The 20,414-nt window shown below is 49.3% G+C and overlaps 1 protein-coding gene across 1 annotated transcript; it reads left to right on the top strand.

The window, feature by feature from the left end:
* The first annotated feature begins 1,182 nt into the window (after window positions 1–1,182).
* Window positions 1,183–5,425, top strand: ANKK1 (ankyrin repeat and kinase domain containing 1). Its single transcript, XM_075909269.2, is given in 4 exon segments — window positions 1,183–1,387; window positions 1,390–1,837; window positions 1,839–1,904; window positions 1,906–5,425. Coding segments are annotated over 4 exon segments (1,029 nt in total). The 5' UTR covers window positions 1,183–1,218; the 3' UTR covers window positions 2,252–5,425.
* Window positions 5,426–20,414: the final 14,989 nt, after the last annotated feature.

The following is a 20,414-nucleotide window of genomic DNA, read 5'->3' as shown; positions in this document are numbered from 1 at the left end:
AAATATAAAGTTCCCAGGAGAAAGATGCCAAGTATCTCCAACCCATATAGCCCTGTGCCATTGCAGACAAGCAGGCAGGTGCCTTTCCTTTGGATTTATACTCTGCAGATGCACATATATAAGTTTTATTTTGAGCTGTGGGCATCCAGAATTCCCCTTGGGAACCCTCAAGCTCTAATATTCAGTTGCTTTCTCTTTGTCATACTCTGTTTCCTCTGTCCTTTGCCAGCAAGGTCAGGGTCCTGGAGAGCTTCATAATGACCAAGGAAGTTCTCAGGTGCCAAGAAAATGGCCTCTCCCTAATTCATCTTGTGGTGTGCATCTACACTGCATTGTTATTTCAAAATAACAACATGAGTGTTTACACAGCCATTCCGTTATTTCAAAATAATTTCAAAATAACGGATGGCTTATTCTGAAATCCGTAAACCTCATTCTACAAGGAATAACCCCTATTCTGAAATAGCTACTTTGAAATACGGCGTGTGTAGATTCTCCACTGTTGCTATTTTGAAATAGCCCCTCACCAGGGCCATTCTATGTTATTCCTCCCCAGTGCCTCCTGGGGCTCTAAATCAAGATAGCATGTCTCCATTAGAGAAGCCTGCCTCGGACTAATTTCGAGTCTATAAAATCATGAGTGGTGTGGAGAGGGCCGATAAAGAAAAGTTATTTATTAGTTCCCTAAATAGAAGAACTAGAGGACACCAAATGAAATTAATGGGGAGCAGGTTTAAAACTAATAAAAGAAAGTTCTTCTTCACACAGCGTGTAGTCAACCTGTGGAACTCCTTGCCAAAGGAGGCTGTGAAAGCTAGGACTATAATAGAGTTTAAAAGAGAAGCTAGATAATTTCATGGAGGTTAGGTCCATAAAAGGCTATTAGCCAGGGGATAAAATGGTGTCCTTGGCCTCTGTCTGCCAGAGGCTGGAGAGGGATGGCAGGAGACAAATCACTTGATCATTGTCTTCGGTCCATCCTCTCTGGGGCACCTGGTGCTGGCCACTGTTGGTAGACAGGATGCTGGGCTAGATGGACCTTTGGTCTGACCCAGTACGGCTGTTCTTATGTAGCTTATTTTGAAATAGCTGTGCCATGTAGACGTACCCGTGGTGACACTCAAGGAAATGTGGAGAAGGTGAAGTTTCTGTTGAGGCAGGAGGCCAGTGTGGACAGCCAGTGTGGACAGCCAGCTTGGCTGTGGCCTCACCCCACTCATGGCTGTGCAGAAGAGGTCACCAGAGATCTATTCCATTCTAATCGAGCATGATACAGATGTCAACATGGCCAACAAAGACGGCTGGTCCCCTTTTCACTTCAGAATGGGGATGTTTGTGCGCCTCCTGCTGGTCCAGCAGGCATGGGCAGACTCCCAAGAATGTGAAGGACTCCGCTCCACTTGGCATCTCAGAACCACTTTGAGAATGTCGCCTGGATGCTGCTCTCTCGCCAGGCTGACCCCGCATGCCAGGAGAACGATGGGAGAACTGCCCTCCACGCGGCAGCTTACTGCGGGCACCTCAGCCACGTGGCACCCCTGGCCAGCCAAGGAGCTGACCATGAAGGGAAGCAGAAGACCCATTGAACCCCACTGCACCTCGCTGTGGAGAGGGGTACTTTTAGAGGGGTGCAATATCTGCTGAAGAGCAGGGTGTCTGTCAGCTGCCTGGATGAGCATCACTCCAGTGCTTTGCACATGGCTGCTGTGAAGGGGAAGTATCTGATATGCGAGAAATGGATCAAATATGGGGCCGATGTGGACTTGAGGACAGATAAAGGGTGGGCTCCTCTATACCTCGCTTGTTTCAAAGGCTGCATTGAAATGCTCTGCCTGCTAACACAGCCATGTCAAAGGAGGCAGGGGTTGGACGCTGCTTCATGTGGCTGCCCACCACAGTGAAGAGTGGGGTGAACCCCAAGGCTGCTGAGAAATCAGAGTGGACCCCTCTCCACCTTGCCGTGCAGCAGGGAGCCTTCCTAAGTAGCATCAACCTCCTGGAGCTCAAGGCAAATGTCTATGTTAAGAACAAAATGGGCTGGACTCCTCTTCACCGCTCTGTCCTCAGCGGCAATGCAGCTACCGTAAAGGCCTTGATTAAGGCTGGTACTACGCTGAATGTGGAGGTCCCGATGGGTTGCACTCCCCTCCCACTGGCCGTTAGGAATCAGAAGCAAAGCGCTGCTACTGTGTTGCAAGGGAAGGACTTGCCAATGCATAACATGGGGAGCAGGGATGGCACTGAGCAGTGAAAAAGCTTTTAAACCATGAGCCCCAATTCGTCCCTTAACACTGTTGACAGGAGGGATGGATTTGAAGAGTCACCAGCGTTTGCGATTTTATGCTGAGTTCTCGCAGGATTAGCTGTTTCTTCACTAGCTCCTGGAGTCATGCAATTGTGGGAAGATCTAGACATTTAAAAAACAAATTGAGTTCACGTCTTTGCCAAGAAAAGCTGGAGGATGTGAATCCTAAAGGCTTCGAAGCCGGAGGGCAAACACAAAGAACCCAGCACTGGTTATTCTGGGGGCCTGACTCATAAATGTGAAGGTTGGAGGTGGGTGTGTTGGATATGACCCGTGTGTTTGTGCTTCCATGCTAGTAATGTCATCAGCGGATGGAAGTGGATGCAAAAGCTACAGCCTCTTTTTGTACAGACCCTGCTGGAATTGCATCTAACAACAAACATACACCCGTCTCCCACAAAGCTTCCTGCTTCCGTTCCGCCCTTCAATGGGGAGTTTTTTCAGGAATCAGAGTTGCGCTCCGGAGCCTTTGGGAAGCAGGAATGAGGCCCCATGATTCCCACTCGCTGCTGGAAATAGACACAGAGCATATGGTGCAGTTATGTGTCAGTTGTTCCCACATCCCACTTTCGTGCCAGTTCTGAACATGAAACAAAACAAAATTACAAGGAAATAATTCCTGAAATGGCTACAAATTCCCCTCCCTTTCTCACCACTGAAAGGGAAAGGAGAAGAGTGTTTCTCTAATCATTTCAATGTCCGTGCTCAGATTCCTTCACTGTGAAATGCTGAGTAGAGGATTTGCCATGACGGGGATGGTTCTAAGGATGGATGAAGAGAACAGTACGAGTCCGACCCTCATACCTTGTCCTTCCAGGCTACTGATAGAGACAACTGATGGGTTGCAAGTGCCTACAAATAACTGAGCCCGGAGTGGAAGAGTTTTACAGAGGCACTGAATACCCAAACCTGGGCACACAAAGTTAGTCACCCTGAATGAGCAACTCCTGTTGAAAATATGTCCCTGCATGTGTTTGAGTTGGGAGGGAGGGGTAGAAAAAGTTCTGTGATAAATTCTTCCCATTGCTCGGGTGTTTAGACCTCTCTGTGCTGAGGAGGGAACTGCGGGGTTCTGTCAAGGATTCTTGATCAGCTGTCAAGGAGTTCTCCCACTGGTCCGTTTGGTCTCCTCTGCTTGCCCTTCAAGGGGCAGGGATGGTGCAAAGCATTTGCCAGCTTGCAACTTGGAACACGGTGCCGCAGAGGGACCCAAATATATTTGTGAGCACATAAATAAAAAGGAGGCCTGTTAGTCCAGCCTTATCTTGGCAGAGCGGGACCAGTGTGTGGAGGAGTGGGGCATGAAATCATCTTTCAGCTCTTCTTCTGTTGATGGGGAGAGGAAATAAGGCCAGATGGTTTCTGTGCCCTCTGCTAGACCCGTAACAATGGTGGAGGGCTGTGGTGACCAGTGCATGGCCCCAACCTGGCAGTTTCTTGCAATGTTTCCGTTGTGCTCAGCTCTGCAGGTACAACACGAGGCAGAGCGTGAGGTCTAAAAGATGCAGTGGAGGCCGGAAGCCAGAGGACTCTGTGTGTGTGTTTTTTTTCTTTTTGAATTATAAACTCGCTTCTTGCAGGCCTCAGAGAAGAAAAGTGATTTTTAAGGGGGATGGTGGGTTGAGAAACTGGGAGATCAGCACTCGACACACCATCACAACAAAGTTGTTGCATTCTTATGAATGAATAGATTGCAATTTGTATCAAACAGATTGTGACAATATTCTATAGTGCCTAGTCCATGGGCAGTGTATTGTTAGAATTCCATTGTAGCCCAAGCGCTTAGTTCTTCAGTATTTGCTTGGCAGGTGGATTTTTAGGTCTAGTCCAAAGCCCACTGAGGTGAATGGGAGACTTTTTTGATGAGCTTTGGATCAGACCCCAGACTCCCCAGTGCCGCTGGTGCAGGTGAACATTGAACTGGAAGCTCAGTCATTCAGTCAGGACTAAAGAAACTCAGCTTTGCCTTCCTCCAGAATGGCTGCATTGACCAACTTTGTGTCCTCCTCTAGTCTCCTTTGGGCAACTTGGCAGTGCCTTTCCTTGCAAAGGAGTGCCTGGCTGGACTCTCCATTGTTTGCAAGGATTCCCTGCAGCCTCTGAGGGAAATGCCTCCACTCCTAAGATAGGGCGTTAACAGGCATCTGGTCTGTGGTGCACACTTAGTTTTTACAATAATGGATGAAAACTTCTGAGTAGCCGTTGATGGCCCTTCCTTTATCCGATGAGAAATCTGAAATAAGGATGAATTTGTCCACTTGCACATGCCTGAGATGACTCTCTTTGTCATCTCAGTTGCTGAGAAGCATCATTATAAATAAACAACCCTCTATCCCCAAGTGGGAGGAGACCCATCTTTCCTGATGAACTTGTTTGCAAGGGCCGTATCTCACCCTCACGGCTTGTAACATATGTTTGCATAGCACAGAGCAGAATACACCCTCTCTGGGCTCAGGAAATCATAAATAATGCCAACTCCCTTCAGCTTAAGCTTTCTGTGCCGGCAAATAGGCCCAAGTGACAATGTAAATATTGAGTTTGCTCTCTTTGAAGAGGGAGCTGTACATTCCTAAGAAGCAGTTGTGGACAGAAAAGTGTTAACGTTACCAAAGCCTTTGCAAGAGGTCAAGGGAGTTTAACGTTGTACTGGCTGCTCCAAGGTAGCTTTGACTCGAAGGGAGTTATTGCCCTGTCCCTATTCTGAGGGCTTACGAGGGATGTGAGCGGTGCTGAGTCTCTGCATAGGAGTGAAATTCACTCCATGGACCCAAAGGCGAGCAGCACTGGGATTGGGAGCTATTTTCACTTTCTAGGCAGGGGCCTGGGTTACCCCATTCAGACAAGGTTCCATTTGAGGGACACAGTGGATTCATAGGCATGGGAACTAGGAGTTTGGGGGGGGTTGCAACACCCCCACATTTTACATGGACTCCTGTCTGCTGGCCCAGGGCCCTAGCTGCTGCTCTTGGTATTTGTGATGCCAGAAGTCTGAGTGGAAATTCTTCTTCTCTACTCTGTGCTGATGAGGCCTCAACTGGAGTACTATGTCCAGTTGGGGCACCACATTCCAGGAAAGAGATGGACAAATTGGAAATAGTCCAGAATAAAGCAACAAAAACAATGAACATAAGAACGGCCACACTGGGTCAGATCAAAGGTGCATCCAGCCCAGTGTCCTGTCGGCCGACAGTGGCCAATGCCAGATGCCCCAGAGGGAGTGAACCGAACAGGGAGTCATCACATGTTCCCTCTCCTGTCATCCATTTCCATCCTGTGATAAACAGAGGCTAGGGACACCATTCCTATCCATCCTGGCTGATAACCATTGAGGGACCTAACCTCCATGAATTTATCTAGTTCTTTCTTGAATCCTATTAAAGTCCTGGTCTTCACAACATCCTCTAGCAAGGAGTTCCACAGGTTGACAGTTCCACAGGTTCTGCCATAGAAATGGCATCAATCACTCCGACCATTTACTGTAGGCGTACCATTGTTTTATATAGAGGCAGGTCTAGAAAACATGACCTTTGAGGAAAGAGTGAAAGCATTGGGTTTGTTTTGTCTGTAAAAGAGAAGACTGAAAGAGGACATAACAGTTTTTAAGTATCTAAAAGGTTGTTACAAAGAGGAGGGAGAAAAATTATTCTTAACCTCTGATGATAGGACAAGAAGCAGTGGGCTTACATTGCAGGAAGGGAGATTTAGGTTGGAAATTAGGAAAAACTTCCTAACTGTTGGGGTTCTTAAACACTAGAATAAGTTGCCTAGGGAGGTTGTGGAATCGCCATCACTGGAGATATTGAAGTGCAGGTTAGACAAACACCTGTCAGGGATGGTTTAGATGGTGGTTGGTCTTGCCATGAGTGCGGGGGAGTAGACTTGATGACCTCTTGAGGTTCCTTCCAATTCTAGTGTTCTGTGATCACAGTGGTCCCTTCTGGTGTTAATATCTTATGCACATATTTCCCTTCATTTTTGCACAGCTGCCTGAGAGTTTGCAATGAGGACATTGCTGAAAACAGGCCTGCGATAGAGTCTAGCCTGTGCCCTATTGTAGCTGCCAAACACCTGGCTTTATGAGGAACAATTAACATGCACAATAGACAGGAGGATCCTGTTCCCCAGTAAGTTCTTGCCACTGCTTAGCTGCATGGGGGCAACTTTCTCCTCCCTTTGGATTGTCTGCCCACAAAGAGAGCTGAAGGGCAGAACACCACCCTCTAGCAGCCAGAGGATGCTGACGTGCCAGCTGGGAAGTGAAGTGTTTTGATGCAGCGCTTTTTTGTTGTTGTTCTTGTGGAACATGGATGCAGAAAACTGCCTGTTCCATTCCCCATCTTCTGCTGCACAAGGCAGGTAGCCCTTTGCTTTCAGATTGGCCTGTTGCTATGGCTAGAAAAGAGGCCTAGTGTTCCCCTTAGAACACTGGGACCAGCCTCCGTCGCTCTGCCTCTTTAAGTCCCTCCAGTCCCCTGCCTCCTGGCCCCTCTAGGGACCTGTCCTACTTTTGGGTAGGCCAATGAGCTAATCTTGTTCTGCCAGCGACCATGTTCATTATAATGCAGTAGCAGAGCTGGTCCACAAACTCTTCAGTGGAACCACTTTCTGTTGGAATACGTCATATTGTGCAAAACTCAATGTTGTGTGGGAAATAGATTGATCTTGACAAAATTTTCCGTTGGAAAAAGTTGAAAAGTTTTTTGGATGGGGAGGTTGGGAAGGAGTTTTCCTTTGGTCAGATTGGCAATGAGCTTGGATTTATTTGAAAAAAATTTTTTTTTTTGGCCTTCTGCAGCATGAGGTGCAGGTCACTTGCCAGAATCACCTGGGTGTTTCTCACTTCATCAGATCCTTCCCTTTTTGAAGCTCTTCAGCTCAGTTACCCTCTATTCTTCCTAGTCTCTTCCTGCAATACGAATACCTTAGTCTCCTGAAGCCTGAGAGACGTTGGTCTAATTTCGGGGTGGGGGGGAAGGGGTTAGTGTGTGCAGGCCCACCGATGGGAGCCCAGTGATTTAAGGAGCCTCGGGGCTCCTTTAGCAAGCCCCGCTTGAATCAGGGACTTCACGGTTAGCTTTGTGCTGCCCCTGTTGGCTGGTAGTGCTGTCCGCGCTCCAGCTCAGAGCACGGCTGCTGGGGGTGTTCTGGATGCGTTCAGCTGCATCAATGCTATTTTTGCTTCTCACTTGTCAATGAAGCAAACTAGAGGCAGGATAATTGTCTATTTCACATGGAGTCAGGGCCTCGGGAGCCGAGTGAACTCAGCTAACTGAAGGCTAAATGCCAAGGTCCCCATCATTCCTCCGAGTGCCATTCTCGTCCAACAGGCCTTTCGCTCATGGAGATGACTTGGTGGTGTCAGTCATTTCTCATCCACTGCCTGGGGAGAGCACTGAAATTACTCAGAACTGTTCATTGCAGGGCCATGATGGGATTCTTGCTTTGCCGTACTTCGTCCCTCCATACGAGTTCCAGTCAATATACCGAGCAAGGAAAATTCCAGCTGTTGCAGCCATATTTTAGAGACACACGCTCACGCTTGGAGACATTTGCACCAAGACAGATGGTGCTCCTGGCACTGAATGCATTACCGGAAGGGATGCTGATGTGATGGAGGGCAGAATGAAAACCAGTGCTGAATAGAAAGATAAACACCCAGGAACTCAGATCCATTTCTGCTACAGGAGGCAGAAATCCAGGCAATAACCTGCTTCACATCCCAGGCAGCCTGCGAATGGAACATTTAAAAAGGTCACCCACAATTGGATTCACTGAAGGTGGAATACTGCTGTTAAAAAGCAAGAGCCAAAGTAACAGGGAAGACTGAAATTTAGTGATGTTAGAAGTCATTTTTCAAAGACATTGCAACTCCCATTTCAAGGGGGATAAGGGAAACAGGGAAAGGGAGAGGAGGAAGGAATCTGTCTCTAAAACCTTTTAGGGACCCACAAGATTTTGAATCCCTGAACAGAAACTTGTTCAGGGGAGATTTCTTTGCTTCTCTTTGCATTAACATTTCCCACTGTGATCAGTCACACGCTGGCAGACAGTGTGAAATACTTTACGTACCTCTGGAAAATAATTAAACTTTGTTGCAAGCATAGTTTATATAAAGAATCATCCATCTGAGCCAATTGCTTTGTGAACAGTTCGGCATTTTAAAGGCCAGGCACTTTGCAATGGAACAATGAATTAAACATATAAGCAGAGGCTGAACCGCTGCTTGCTATCAGCCAGCTAAAAGGAGGGGTGGGTGTGCCCGCTACAATCGTTTAACTCTGCAAGGTAATTAACTGTTAACTGTTGATATGAAAATACAGCTCAGGAGAGAATACGAGGTGTGGCTGATGGAGGGTCAGTGTTGAAATGGAATGTGGAGAATTGTAAATAATTTGGGACTGTTGTGGGGGTCACTAATCATGCTACCCCTAAATGTGGGAACTGGAAAACTGCTGCCAGTGCTTGTAGGAGACACACCACCATCATGGTAAGAGGTCTTGGAGGAACAAGCCTCCCCGCTTCCAGAGTTGAGTGGACTGAGCTGGGGGGAAGGGTTAAAGGACTTGAGTCAGCCTGTTTCACACCTGCCAGGCGTGAGCTGTAAGACTGGTCCAGTTTGCACCTTTCGCCCTTTGTTTTAAGGACAGACCTAAAGCAGACTCCCTGAGGAGTCTTTTCTTTTGCTAGTCCAGTGGAAGCTGGGTTCATTTGCCAGTCCAGCTGGAGGCTAAAGAGTTGAAATCACTGAGAGCTGAAATCACTGGTTTGACTGAGAGCCAGACCTATTGCAGCCAGTGAAGTGGCAGTGACCGACAGAGTGGCTGGTGGGAATCACTGGCTGGTGGCATAATGTGGCTGGTAGGAGCAGCGGCAGGCAAGGAGTGGTGACCAGCGGTGTGGCGTGGAGCTGCAGCAGGCGAGGAGTGGCAACTAGCGGTGGCAGCAGGCAAGGAGCGGCGGCAGGCGTCCAGTGGCGTGGGATGAGACAGATGGTGGAGCATGGCGAAGTTTCATACAATGTGCCTCCTATCACCCCCATTTCTACCCAGGTTGGGAGGTGAAACCCTGCGGGTGAACTTTGGGACTCTGGGTGGCACGGACCAGGGACCGAGACTTTTGGGGTGTCGGCCTCTTTGGACTTCGGGCGATTCTTGGCTGGGGGGGGGGGGGCTTGGCTCATGTTTGGGTTATGAACTCTGTTTGTGGTGGTTTCCCCAAGTTAATGCCGTATGACTTCTCTCTCTGTTTCATTAAATGTTTCTTTCCTACACTCAGACTCAGTGCTTCCAAGTGGGGAAGCATTGCCTCTCAGAGGCGCCCAGGGGTGTGTGAATTACTGGGTGGGGGCTCGAGCCGGTTCTATGTGAGATGGACCCCAAGATATTGAACCCAGCCCTGGTTACTGCCAGGCCTAGCTGGCAGAAGGGTTACAAACACCGTGGTCCAAATTCATTGTGATATCATGCATTTGCACCCCGGGGGAAATATGACCCAAACATTTTCCCTGTTAAAGTTGGTCTCACAACTGCTAGAATGTCTTTAGCAGTTTACACATTTCACCTGCTGTCGGCACCTCAGACACCACCTTTATCTTGTGAGCAGCGAGTATTATCATTTCCCAAGTCAATTTCAGTGCAAGTCCTAACAACTTATATCCTGTCTCTGCTCACTGAAGAGAGGCAGCTGGACCAGTGTAGCATGACCTACATCCCAACTGCCCTGTGAATTTAGGCTAGGTCTCCACTGGTGGCTTCTTGTGCAAGAACAGTTGTTCTTGCGCAAAAACTTGCCAGGTGTCTACACTGCACGTGCGTTCTTGCGCAAGTAAATTTACAGTAAGCGTCAGAAAACAGGGCTTCTTCCAGAAGAGTTATTCCTCTCCCCACGAGAAATAAGCCCTCTTGCGCAAGAGCTCTAGACAGCCAACATGATTTTTTTTGCGCAAGAAACCCCTGTGGCTAAAATGGCCATCAGAGCTTTCTTGCGCAAGAGAGCGTCCACACTGCCATAGACGGTCTTGTGCAAAAGCACATGCCAGTGTAGACACGCTCTTGTGGAAAACTTTTTGCTCAAGAACTCTTCCTCAAAATAGTTCTTGTGCAAGAAGCTGCCAGTGTAGACGTAGTCCAAGAGATCAGAGAGTAAAGAGTCCCATTTGATGACTCTCCTTTCTGCTGAGTGTTCCAGGAAGGAAGGCAATTAATGCCAGTATAATGACAGCATTTTTGTGGCTTTGGTCTGAGGCCCAACAAGACTCATTTCAGACAGACCCTGGTTTCTGGTTAATACACCTTGGAACTGAAAAGTGCAAATTACAGGTGAAATCTACATTCCAGATCGAACAGAGGGGTGCCCGTAGCAAGCAGAAAGCCTCTCCTCTAATTAAAATGTCATACTTTTCATACTTAAACAGCTCAGAAATCGCTTGCTGGGACTTAAGCTGTTCAGCTGTTGCTAAACTGCCAGCAGCACAACATTAAATGAGTATTAGGCATAGATGGATAGCCCTCCCTCGGTGAGACATTTGGGCTCCACTATGGGTGTGAAGACGCATTTCTTGGTGGCAGTGCTTGAGGTTCTGCAATAAAATGGATGGAGCTGGACCCAGAGCTATTTGTTTCCAGTATTTTAAAAGCCCAGCGCTCCTCCTGTCCCAATCGGTAGTGAATTCTCCAGGGTCTGCATTTGTTACACAAGCCTCTGGGGTTATTCTTACCCCCTTTAACCTCCTAAGCACAGATAGTGCCACCAAAAAAAGGGGGAGGGTGTACAGGGCTGATGTATGCTACTCTTGCACAGTTTGTTTCTGTAGTGCCTATGTATTAATCATGAGCGTTCCTTAACACGGAGTTGTGGGGCTGGAGGAGCTACTGCTGTGTTTTAGTGACAGACCAGATGGATTGGGCCCGGGGGAGGGGAGAATGTGACACTATCGTTTAAGCCTCTATATAAAGAGCAGAGTTTTTGTCTTTTTCGCCTGTAAGCTGTTGGAGACAGGGATCCCCCCTCATTTATATGTGTGGCACCCGGCACAACGGGACTTTGAGCATGAGTGAAGCCTTTGGCTGCTACAATAACAATCAGAGTGTGGTTTGTATGGCCATGGGCACTGCGTGCCTGACGATCTGCTGCTGGCATTTATCTGAGAACTGTATCGTCGGATGCTTGATTAGAAGCAAGAAAGTGAGTCCGGCATCAGAGCCATCCCAACCATAGGATGGTTGGGGGCACCCACCCCAGGCGCTGTGCTTTGTGGGGCTCCATGGTGGCCACCCCAACCGTCCTATGGATGGAACCTGGGGGATGACCGCGGTGGCTGGAGCTGGAGTGGCCGGGCAGTCCGCCCTGCCACCTTCTCCCAACCCAAGAGGTGGCGGGGGAAGAGATTGCCCCATGGGAGGGGATACCCACCTCGGGACGGCCCTGCCTGGCATCAGACATTTATGTTTAATTTAGGGCTGAAACTCCAAGTAACACTTCACACTGTGGGCCCGGCTATCCACTGTGAATCAAGTAAGTGCTGCTTAGTAACAAAGCATGAGTAACACAAAGAGGACGGTTGGCTGAGCCCTCCATGGAATAGCAATAGCGAGCAGATAGGGACATGGCCAGATGAAAAGGCTGTCATGATTGAGTTGAACCTGTTCATGTTCTACTCGGAGGAGAATCCAGAAATGAGCACTTCATGCTAACACTCCTCCCTTCCCCTCCCCTCCCATTGATTTAAATGCTGCTTTGCTGATTCCCACCCTCTCAAGAACTGGTCCTAGTGCTGCATTCAGTTGTCATATTTACTGAGGGATAATCTACTTCCCAGCTGTTCTGCAAAATGGCGGCTTTGAGCGTAACCCTACGGAAGGAGGGCGGACTGGCTGGATCACTGCTTGATGAAAATCAAAATCTTTCTAATTCACTTGGAGCTTTGGATGTCTCTTTCGCTTAACATTAGCCGTACTGATTCAGCTGGGAGAAGCTAATGTATCTAGTATTTAATATCAGACAAAGTATTTAAACAGAGAAAAAAAATAATCTAATTGCCACGTAATTTCAGCTGTTCGTTTCCAACCCTGTGCTGACAACAAAACAAACCTCAGTGCGTCTGCCGCAGAGCACTCTCCAGAAGGGCTTAATTAAATTTATAACCAAAATAACGGGGGTTTAAGAAGACACAAGGGAAATATACTCCTTTCATGGAGCATTACTGAGAACCAATATAGCAGAACCAATATTCAGGAGAAAATTGCCTATTTGTGGCTCAATTCCTATAGAAATTAAAACGAGTTTTCACAATACGCCTGGAAAAATGGATTCCAGGCCCCTTGTTGTGGCTGTATAACTTAGCAATTTGCTGTTCATAACTTGCATCCAAATTGCAAAATGTCCAGTGGCCCCAAATGACCCTCCAACCCCTACTTCTCCAAGCTCCAATGGACTTTGTGTTGGTAAATAGCCTATCAGGTGCTTCACTCTGCCCTGCCAAAACATAGGTCCCAAAAGCCAAGTCTGCCCAGGCTAGAGACATCTCAAGAGAGAAGCAGGAAAGACCAATTCCCATTGGCCTGTGGGGTGAATCCTCATTCTGAGGTCTCAGTTTGAGGCCTCTAAGACGGATCTGATTTTTCAGGAAGTGTTGAGCACTTGCCGTCTGAACATCAGGCCCCTTTAAGGTGTGTCACATTGGGTGCCCAAAATTAGGAGTCCCTTTGCAAAATGTAGGCTGGAGTTAATTCTTCTGCATTCCTGCCTTTGTGACTGGGATTTGAACCCAGACCTTTAATCCTTAATAGCATGAGGCTCATATCAATGGGACTCCAAACTGGATCTCTTGGATTGACCCTTACGTAGCACATGAGCAGTTGCATTTGAAGTCAGTGTGCTTGAAGTCCAGCATAAGCTAAACTAGGGCTTAATTGTGCAGGCGAAAGACTCGGTCGACTCCACTGTGTGTCTCTTTCCCGGGGGAGGGGAGGGAAGGGGAGTGACTATTGCTCCAGTACGAGGTGTTTTGCTCTCACTAGAACAGGGTGAAGCTCAGTGATGTTGCTTTGGTGGGAGTTGGCTGGACACTTTCCTCTTCCCAGGTTTGGCTCCTGCTCAGAAACTAGAGCTCCTAGGTGCAACCGCAATACAAATAACTAGAAGACTGACCTGGCATTTGCTCAGGCCCTTCACTCAATAAGTTTTATTTTTCTTCATTGCTTTGGGGTGGGGCCAGGGAATGAGGAGTTCAGTAGACACGCTGGCCCAGGGAGAGAGGACAACCCCAGACCTCTCTCACTGCAGCAGCTAGGAACCAGGTGAGAAGTGCCTGTCCATGACTTGGGACCATGGAAGTGCCTGTCCAGGGTAGTAGCAAGCACAGCTGGGGGAGGGGTGCATGACAGACAAATAGACACACCACACAGACAGACTCTGAAATAGATAGTAGATAACTGTCCCTTGCTCAACGCCTGTCCCCTGCTGGCCCAATGGGGTTATAGCTGTCCCAGTCCCCATCTCTGGACCTCTGCTGCCCCCTGTGGTCATTCTGCAGTATAACTCCCTCCTATCAGACCCCTCCCTTTCCATTTTATGAAATGCTATTGAATTCCAGGCACGTCCCATTGTCCCGGCACAACTGAACCCAGACCTTGCTTTAAGTTAGGATAAGAGGAAGCTGCATAGGAAATCTGGTGGCCCTAGCACTTGCCCTTTAGGAGGAGTTCTTGAACAAATAGACTGACATATGGACATACACAGACAGACAGATGCACAAGCTCTCTCAAATATAGAGGAGATAATAGTTATTATTAACCTGTGCTCCTGGTGGGGAACCAGCCAATGGCGTGGCCATGTCAGGAGGTCAAACTTTTATTTACAGCTTCTTCAGATAACTCCAGGTAATTTGAGGTGGCGATTAATGTACCCACCCTTTCAGAATTAAACACAGCTCTTCCCTTCCAGGCCTTTTAATTCTTTTTGCATTTAATGCATTCAGATAATGAAATCCCCATCAAACCCTGGAGATATCAGCAGCCATGGATGAAAGTTTTGCTTTAATCCTTTTATTACATTTCTAATTCTCTGCTGCATTGGATTTACCAGGGCTAGGAGCTATAAGGCTAAGTCTAGACTGCAGTGCTTTTCCAGGATACTAGAGCTATCCTGGAAAAGCAATGCCGCATCCAAGGAACACGTCGACTTTTTCGGAAAAAATTTCAAAATAGCAGATGTGCTCTTTCGCCATCCCTGTAAACCTTGTTTTATAAGAAAAATGGATGTCGAAAGAGCACTTTTTTCTTAAATTTGGCACCGTGTAGATGCGCCAAATTTCAGAAAAGCCTCTTTGGACAGTAAAGCGGACAAAGATACACAATTTGCGCACCACAAATTGCATTTCTTTTTCTGATTTATCTTTGCAGTATAGACCTAGGTCAGACCAAATGCCCATCTATCCCAGTAGCCAGTCTTTCAGCAAGGGCCAGTGCCAGATGTTTAGAAGTGAACAGAACAGGTACTTATCAAGTGATCCAACGCCTGCCATCCACGCCCCCAGCCTTTGGGAGTCAAAGGCTTAGGGTCTGAGGCTAGCTCTACACTACAAAGATAGATCATAAAAAGGCCCAGAGTATAGGGTTGCTTCCCTGACCATCCTGGCTACTAGGCATTGGTGCATCTGTCCTCCATGAACTTACCTCACTCCTGTTTGAGCACAGTTATACTTTTGACCTTTACAACATCCCCTGGCAGTGAGTTCCACAGATTAACAGTGCATTGTGGGAAGAAATTCTTCCTTCTCTTTGTTTTAAACCGACAGCTATTAATTTCACTGAGTGGCCACTAGGCCTTGTGTTGTGTCAAGGGGTAAATAAAATGTATTCAATTTCTTCACACCATTCATATGAACCAGATGGTAAGGGTGGTGAGTTATATGGGCCTAGGGTGCCCGGGGCACTAGGGAATGTTCTTGTCCCGAAGCCTGGCTCCAACAAAGTTCAGGGTCGGGGCAGAGACTCAGCCCTGCCTGCCACCCCTGCGTGTTCCTCCCCGGTGCATCTCCCAGCTCGCTTGCCACCTCTGGGTGAACCCATCCACTGTCACCAGCACCTGCAGCACAGTGCAGCTAGGGCAGCTTTTGGCCGCTTCTCCATGTGGCTGCCAGCTTGTCCCAAGGGAGGTGTGTCCATGTGCTGCCCCCACCTGAGCGCCCCTGCAGCCAATAGGAAGCTGCATGGATGGAGCCTGTGGGCAGCAGTGAATGGAGACCCCCTGTCCCCCCCCGCCTAGGAGCTGCTGCCAGAGGGGGGTTCCTCAGGTAAGTGCTGCATCCCCACCCCTCCTCCCATACCCCATCCTCTCCCAGAGTCTGCACCTCCACCCCCTCCATTCCCCTCACCCCCACACCTCCTCCAGCACCCAAATTCCCTCCCAGAGCCAGCACCCCTCACCTCTTCCTGCACCCAGCACCAGTGTTTTCTGTAAGCGGAGCACTTGGGCAGCCACCCAGGAAAGATTCAAATGCCAGCAAGCTGATTAGCAGAGCACCCATAGCCGGCAGCATGTGTTTCTTTTAGTGGTGCACGTGCCTCAGTGGACATAACAAAATTTATTCCACACATGGATGGAAAAAGAAGAGTGAACATCCCCAGCACCCAGACTCCATTCCAGAGCCTGCACCCCCAGACTTCCTCCCATGCCCACCTTTCCTCCCAGAGCCTGATCCCTCGTCCCTTCTGCATCCAGACTTGCACCCCCTCCTATACCTCAATCCCCTGCCTCGGCCGAGCGCCAGCATCCAGCACCCAAACTCCATCCCAGAGCCTGCATTCTAGGCCCCCTCTTACACCTAAATGCTCTCCCAGAGCCTTAGGAAGGGTGGCAGGGGGAGGGTGCTGGTTCTGGGCACTATCAAAATTTCTGCAAAGCTGCTGCCCCCACCAGCTGGGTCCTTAGAGCCAGGGCAGAAGAGATGAGGGCAGAGCAAAGAAGGGAGCAGATGAAGGTGTAAGATCGGATGGGGAGAGGAGAATGGGGAAGGAGAAGAGGGTTGAATGGGCACCAATTAGTGAAGACCTTTTCACTCAAGGGCCTGTAGCCTACAGGGTGAATGAACCCTATGGCTACGTCTACACTGCCTCTTTTGCTCATTAGCAACTTCTCGCGCTTCATTTGCATCATCTTTGCCCGAGGCTTTTTGCACAAGAGGTTTTTGCGCAAAAACTGGCAGTGTAGACGGGTCTGTTTTGTGCAAAAAAACCCTTTTGCGCAAGATCTGTATGCCGCTTTTTTTGAGGCATAAGGATCTTGCGCAAAAGGGGTTTTTTTGCACAAAACGGAGCCGTCTACATGGCTAGATTTTGCGCAAAAACCTCTTGTGCAAAATGCATTGGAAGAGATTATGTAAATGAAGCATGAGAAGTTGCCAATGAGCACTTCTTTTGCATTGAGTCCTCCGCAAAAAAGAGGTAGTTTAGACGTAGCCTACATGAGCCAGTTCTGGGGTGGAGCTGAACCTATCTGAGCCTTATGCTAAACGGCCCCTGGGTGGCTAGCAGCTTTCTAGGTACTGTCTGGGGGAAGGTTCAGTAGCAACGCAGGCTGCTTGTATTCCTTTGGGGAAATGAGTTTCCTAATTGGAACTGTTACCGCTGACAAATAACAGCCACCCTCAGCCTGTGCAGAGGCAGCTGTTGTGCTGACATCTTGCAGCCTTAATTATCTTGGGCCTAGAAGATAATGTTACATGAAAATGTAACTGCTAGATTAGGCGAGTCCCTTAACAAGTGTAGCGCAGGACTGCTGGGACACGAGGAACTTGAATGAAAAAAGATGAACCCTTCTGTCATTTGCAGTATGATTAACTCCGTCTGACAGGAAACCCGTTAAAAATTAGAACCGACCATCAAACCCACAGAATAACCATATCAACTCTTGAAGGATGAAATATGAAGCGCCCTACAACAGAACCATTGACTGCCAAATAGCTAGTTCTTAGCCTCTCCAGATCTACAGTTGTTTGTTCTCATCTCTTCCCAGAAGAGAGAAACGGCCGATGAAATCCCAGAAAAGGATTTCTCCAAGCTCTTCACTTCTTTGTTTCTTTGTTTGAGCTCCTTGATTCGTTGTCTGAGGTTATCCTCTCTCCTTCCTCTTGCTTTGTGCTGGTAAAGGCTGCAACCCCATGGGTATGGCAGAAACTAGACTGGAATCCGTCCAATAGAGTCTGCTTTGAAATTGGGCCTAGTAGGGTATTAGTGGCCTTTGACAGTCGCAGATAATGAACAACAGAATTGCCTGAGACATTCAATTTGAATCTGGATTAGGGTTAGAATGGAGTTTTGGTTCAAGAGCTGACAAGGCCCAAATCTTGCAAACTGCGGCTGATTTTGTCTGAACTCTACATTTCTAGGCTTCACGTGCTCCAGGAGGTAGAACGTGCTCCTCTGAGGGCATCTTCAGACAGCCACTGTGTTGAGCAAAGTAGGAGCAGCTTTCAGTCAGGGACCTAATTATTCCCATGGAGTGCACTGTCCTGGACAGTCACTGGAGTCAGACTAGCACGGCTGCTCCGTCCTGGAGTCTGTATATGCTGGGGAGGCAACAGGCTTCAGCTGGCCTATCCCACATGTGAATCTAGCTTGTTTATCCAGAGGAACGTGGAAAGCTGCTGGGCAGAACTGTGGTGCTACCCGGATTTGATTTAATTTTGTAGCTCCTCTAGAGCTGAAAGTGCTCCGCAAAACCACTTTGAGAAACACATTAACTGGCCGCCCCGGTTTGTTTATTTACTGGCGCCCCGGTCACGGCGCCTCGGGGCTCCCATTGGCTCCATTTTGCTCTTTGTAGCTAAGTGGAGCAGCGGGAAGCGGTGGCCCAGTCCACGCCAATGGGAGCTGCGAGGCTCCGTGGCCACAGCGCCAGTAAACAAACAAACTGGGGTGTCCAGTTAATGTGTTTCTCAGAGTGGTTTTGCAGAGCACTTTCAGAAACTCTGCTCTAGAAGAGCTGCAGCTTCTCTCTTTGGCTTTGACCGTGTGTCTTGTGGGAGCTATTGAGTGCTTTGGAGGCCGGTCAGAAGGAGACGGTTCTCTGCAATATCCTCCTCTCAGTTTTCTGATCTTTACCACTGCAGAAAAAATGAATAGTGCTAATGAGGGAGAAGATTACCACAGGGAGCTGCCAGGCATGCCCCTTTTCTGCAGCCCTCAGCTGGGTGTCCAAAGGAGAGCGGCTCCTTTAAGGAGAACGGAGGCCAGCCCCTTCTGTGCCTTCCCAGCAGCCGCCCACTCTGAAGGAGAGAGTGATGGGCATCAGGTGTTAATATGGTGAGCACCTGGGCCTCATAATGAGACAGGCTGAGGGGGGGCGGGGATCACTCAGGCCTGGGAGCCACAGAGAGCAGCTTAGGTTTATGGAGGAGGCTCTGAGTCAGGGAGGTCCCTGGAAGAAGCTGCTGGGGAGGGAATGGAGAGTGGGAAAGGACTCTGCAGAGACAAGACCTTGAGGGGAAATGTGCAGTTAAAAGAAGCACAGAAGAGCCCCATGAGCCTGCTGGGACAGGGGCGATATGCTGGGAATGTCAGTAAACCACAGGCTAGGAGAGGACTCTGGATGTGGCAGCCTGGGAGTCTGCTCTTCCTAACAGAGCTAGAAGGACTCGAGAGGAGCCCAAACGGGGCAAGAACTGAGCGTGGGACATGGGCTGGAGATTATCCCAGGGAGGGGAAGCAGCACGACGTGTTCAGACATTGTGGTTGCGATTCCATTGGATGTTTGTTGCCCTGGAAGGAGACTGGGCGTTCCGCGTGCCGGGCCGGCGGGCTGAGTCGCCCGGGAGTCTGCTGCAGGAGCAGGTTGGCTGACCCACGCAGGTCCCCGCGTTTGAGGCGTCGCTGCAGTGCTGCGTCCTGAGCTGAGGGAGCGTTTTGGTGGGTAAGTCTGCCCCAGGACCCTGGGCCGTCACTGTTGTTCACAACATGGGCTGGGTTGTGTGTCACTGGATAATCGTTCTGCTGGCTCGCGGTGCCACAGCTCCTCTGTGTCTCCATAGCGCCCGCAGAGCAGTGAAGAAGAGCAAAAATACTAGGTCCTCCATGGGAGCTGACTAGAGGCCATAAAGCAGGCTCTCTGCTGAGGCTGTGGGATACAGAAGGACCCGGTGCTGCTTCCTGGCTCTCGCTGCCTGCCTGAGGAGCACGTTGCGTGGTGACTAGTGTCCTCGTGCAGGGTCATAGTAACAGGGCAGCAGGGCCTGGGGAGGAGCCCGGTTGGCAGATTCTGGGAATCACTGGACGGTGTTAATGTGACTGTGTCTGATGAGGGGATCCGAATAGAAGCCCAGCGTGCCTGGGCCTGAGAGAGGGCTAGGAGGATGCTCTCTGGTAACTGCAGTCGAGGTGGCTGTGGGGGCCAGTGAGGTAGTAGGTGGGCGACTCCGGGTATCCTTCGGCTGACTGGAGGCCTTGCTCACGAAGCAGACAGAGGCTAGGGAGCTCACGCCCTGTGTTGGGAATGAGACAGGAGCCTTCTGTTGTCACTCCATGGCTCCTTTTTTTAAATGTAGGACAATAAACCAAGCCCTGAGGCCAAGGCTAGGAACTGGTCTGGACCTGGCTAAGTAGCTTTCCATAGGCTGGTGATGGAGCTCACCCACTGCCCAGTTCACCTGTGCTCTTCCCAAAATCGCCTCCCGTGGCCCCCCGGAAACCTGCTTTCACCGCCGGCTCGCTGGCCCAGCCACAGGGTTAGCACCCTGGCTCTGCTTTAACGTGGACAGCAACGCACCCACTTGGCACTGTTGTGTGGATAGTTCTCTCGTGCCCGTCCCAGAAGTTCCCCTGAAGGGACTGACAGGTTCTCCTGCAATTGGCACAACTGACTGGGAACTATCTCAGGGCATGATAGTGAACACACCATGGGATGTGAACACACTAACGCGGACAGGGCTTTGCTTATACTCATGCTAAGCTACCCTTGCTGTTCACCTGGCTGCCAGTCATCTGGCCTACAGTGAAGTCCTGGCCTGGCCAGGACTCGTTACTCCTGGGAGGACCTGCTGTCCATAGCACAGAGCCTAACCACACGAGCGTCCCCTCCTAGGCCTCCACTTCTACCAGTCAAGTCTCCTGGT

Source organism: Pelodiscus sinensis, chromosome 25, assembly GCF_052426305.1.
Source record: "Pelodiscus sinensis isolate ZL-2025 chromosome 25, ASM5242630v1, whole genome shotgun sequence".
NCBI classification, from domain to species: Eukaryota; Metazoa; Chordata; order Testudines; family Trionychidae; genus Pelodiscus; species Pelodiscus sinensis.
The sequence above is the reverse complement of the archived record's forward strand: the minus strand, read 5'-3'. Positions and strand labels throughout refer to the sequence as shown.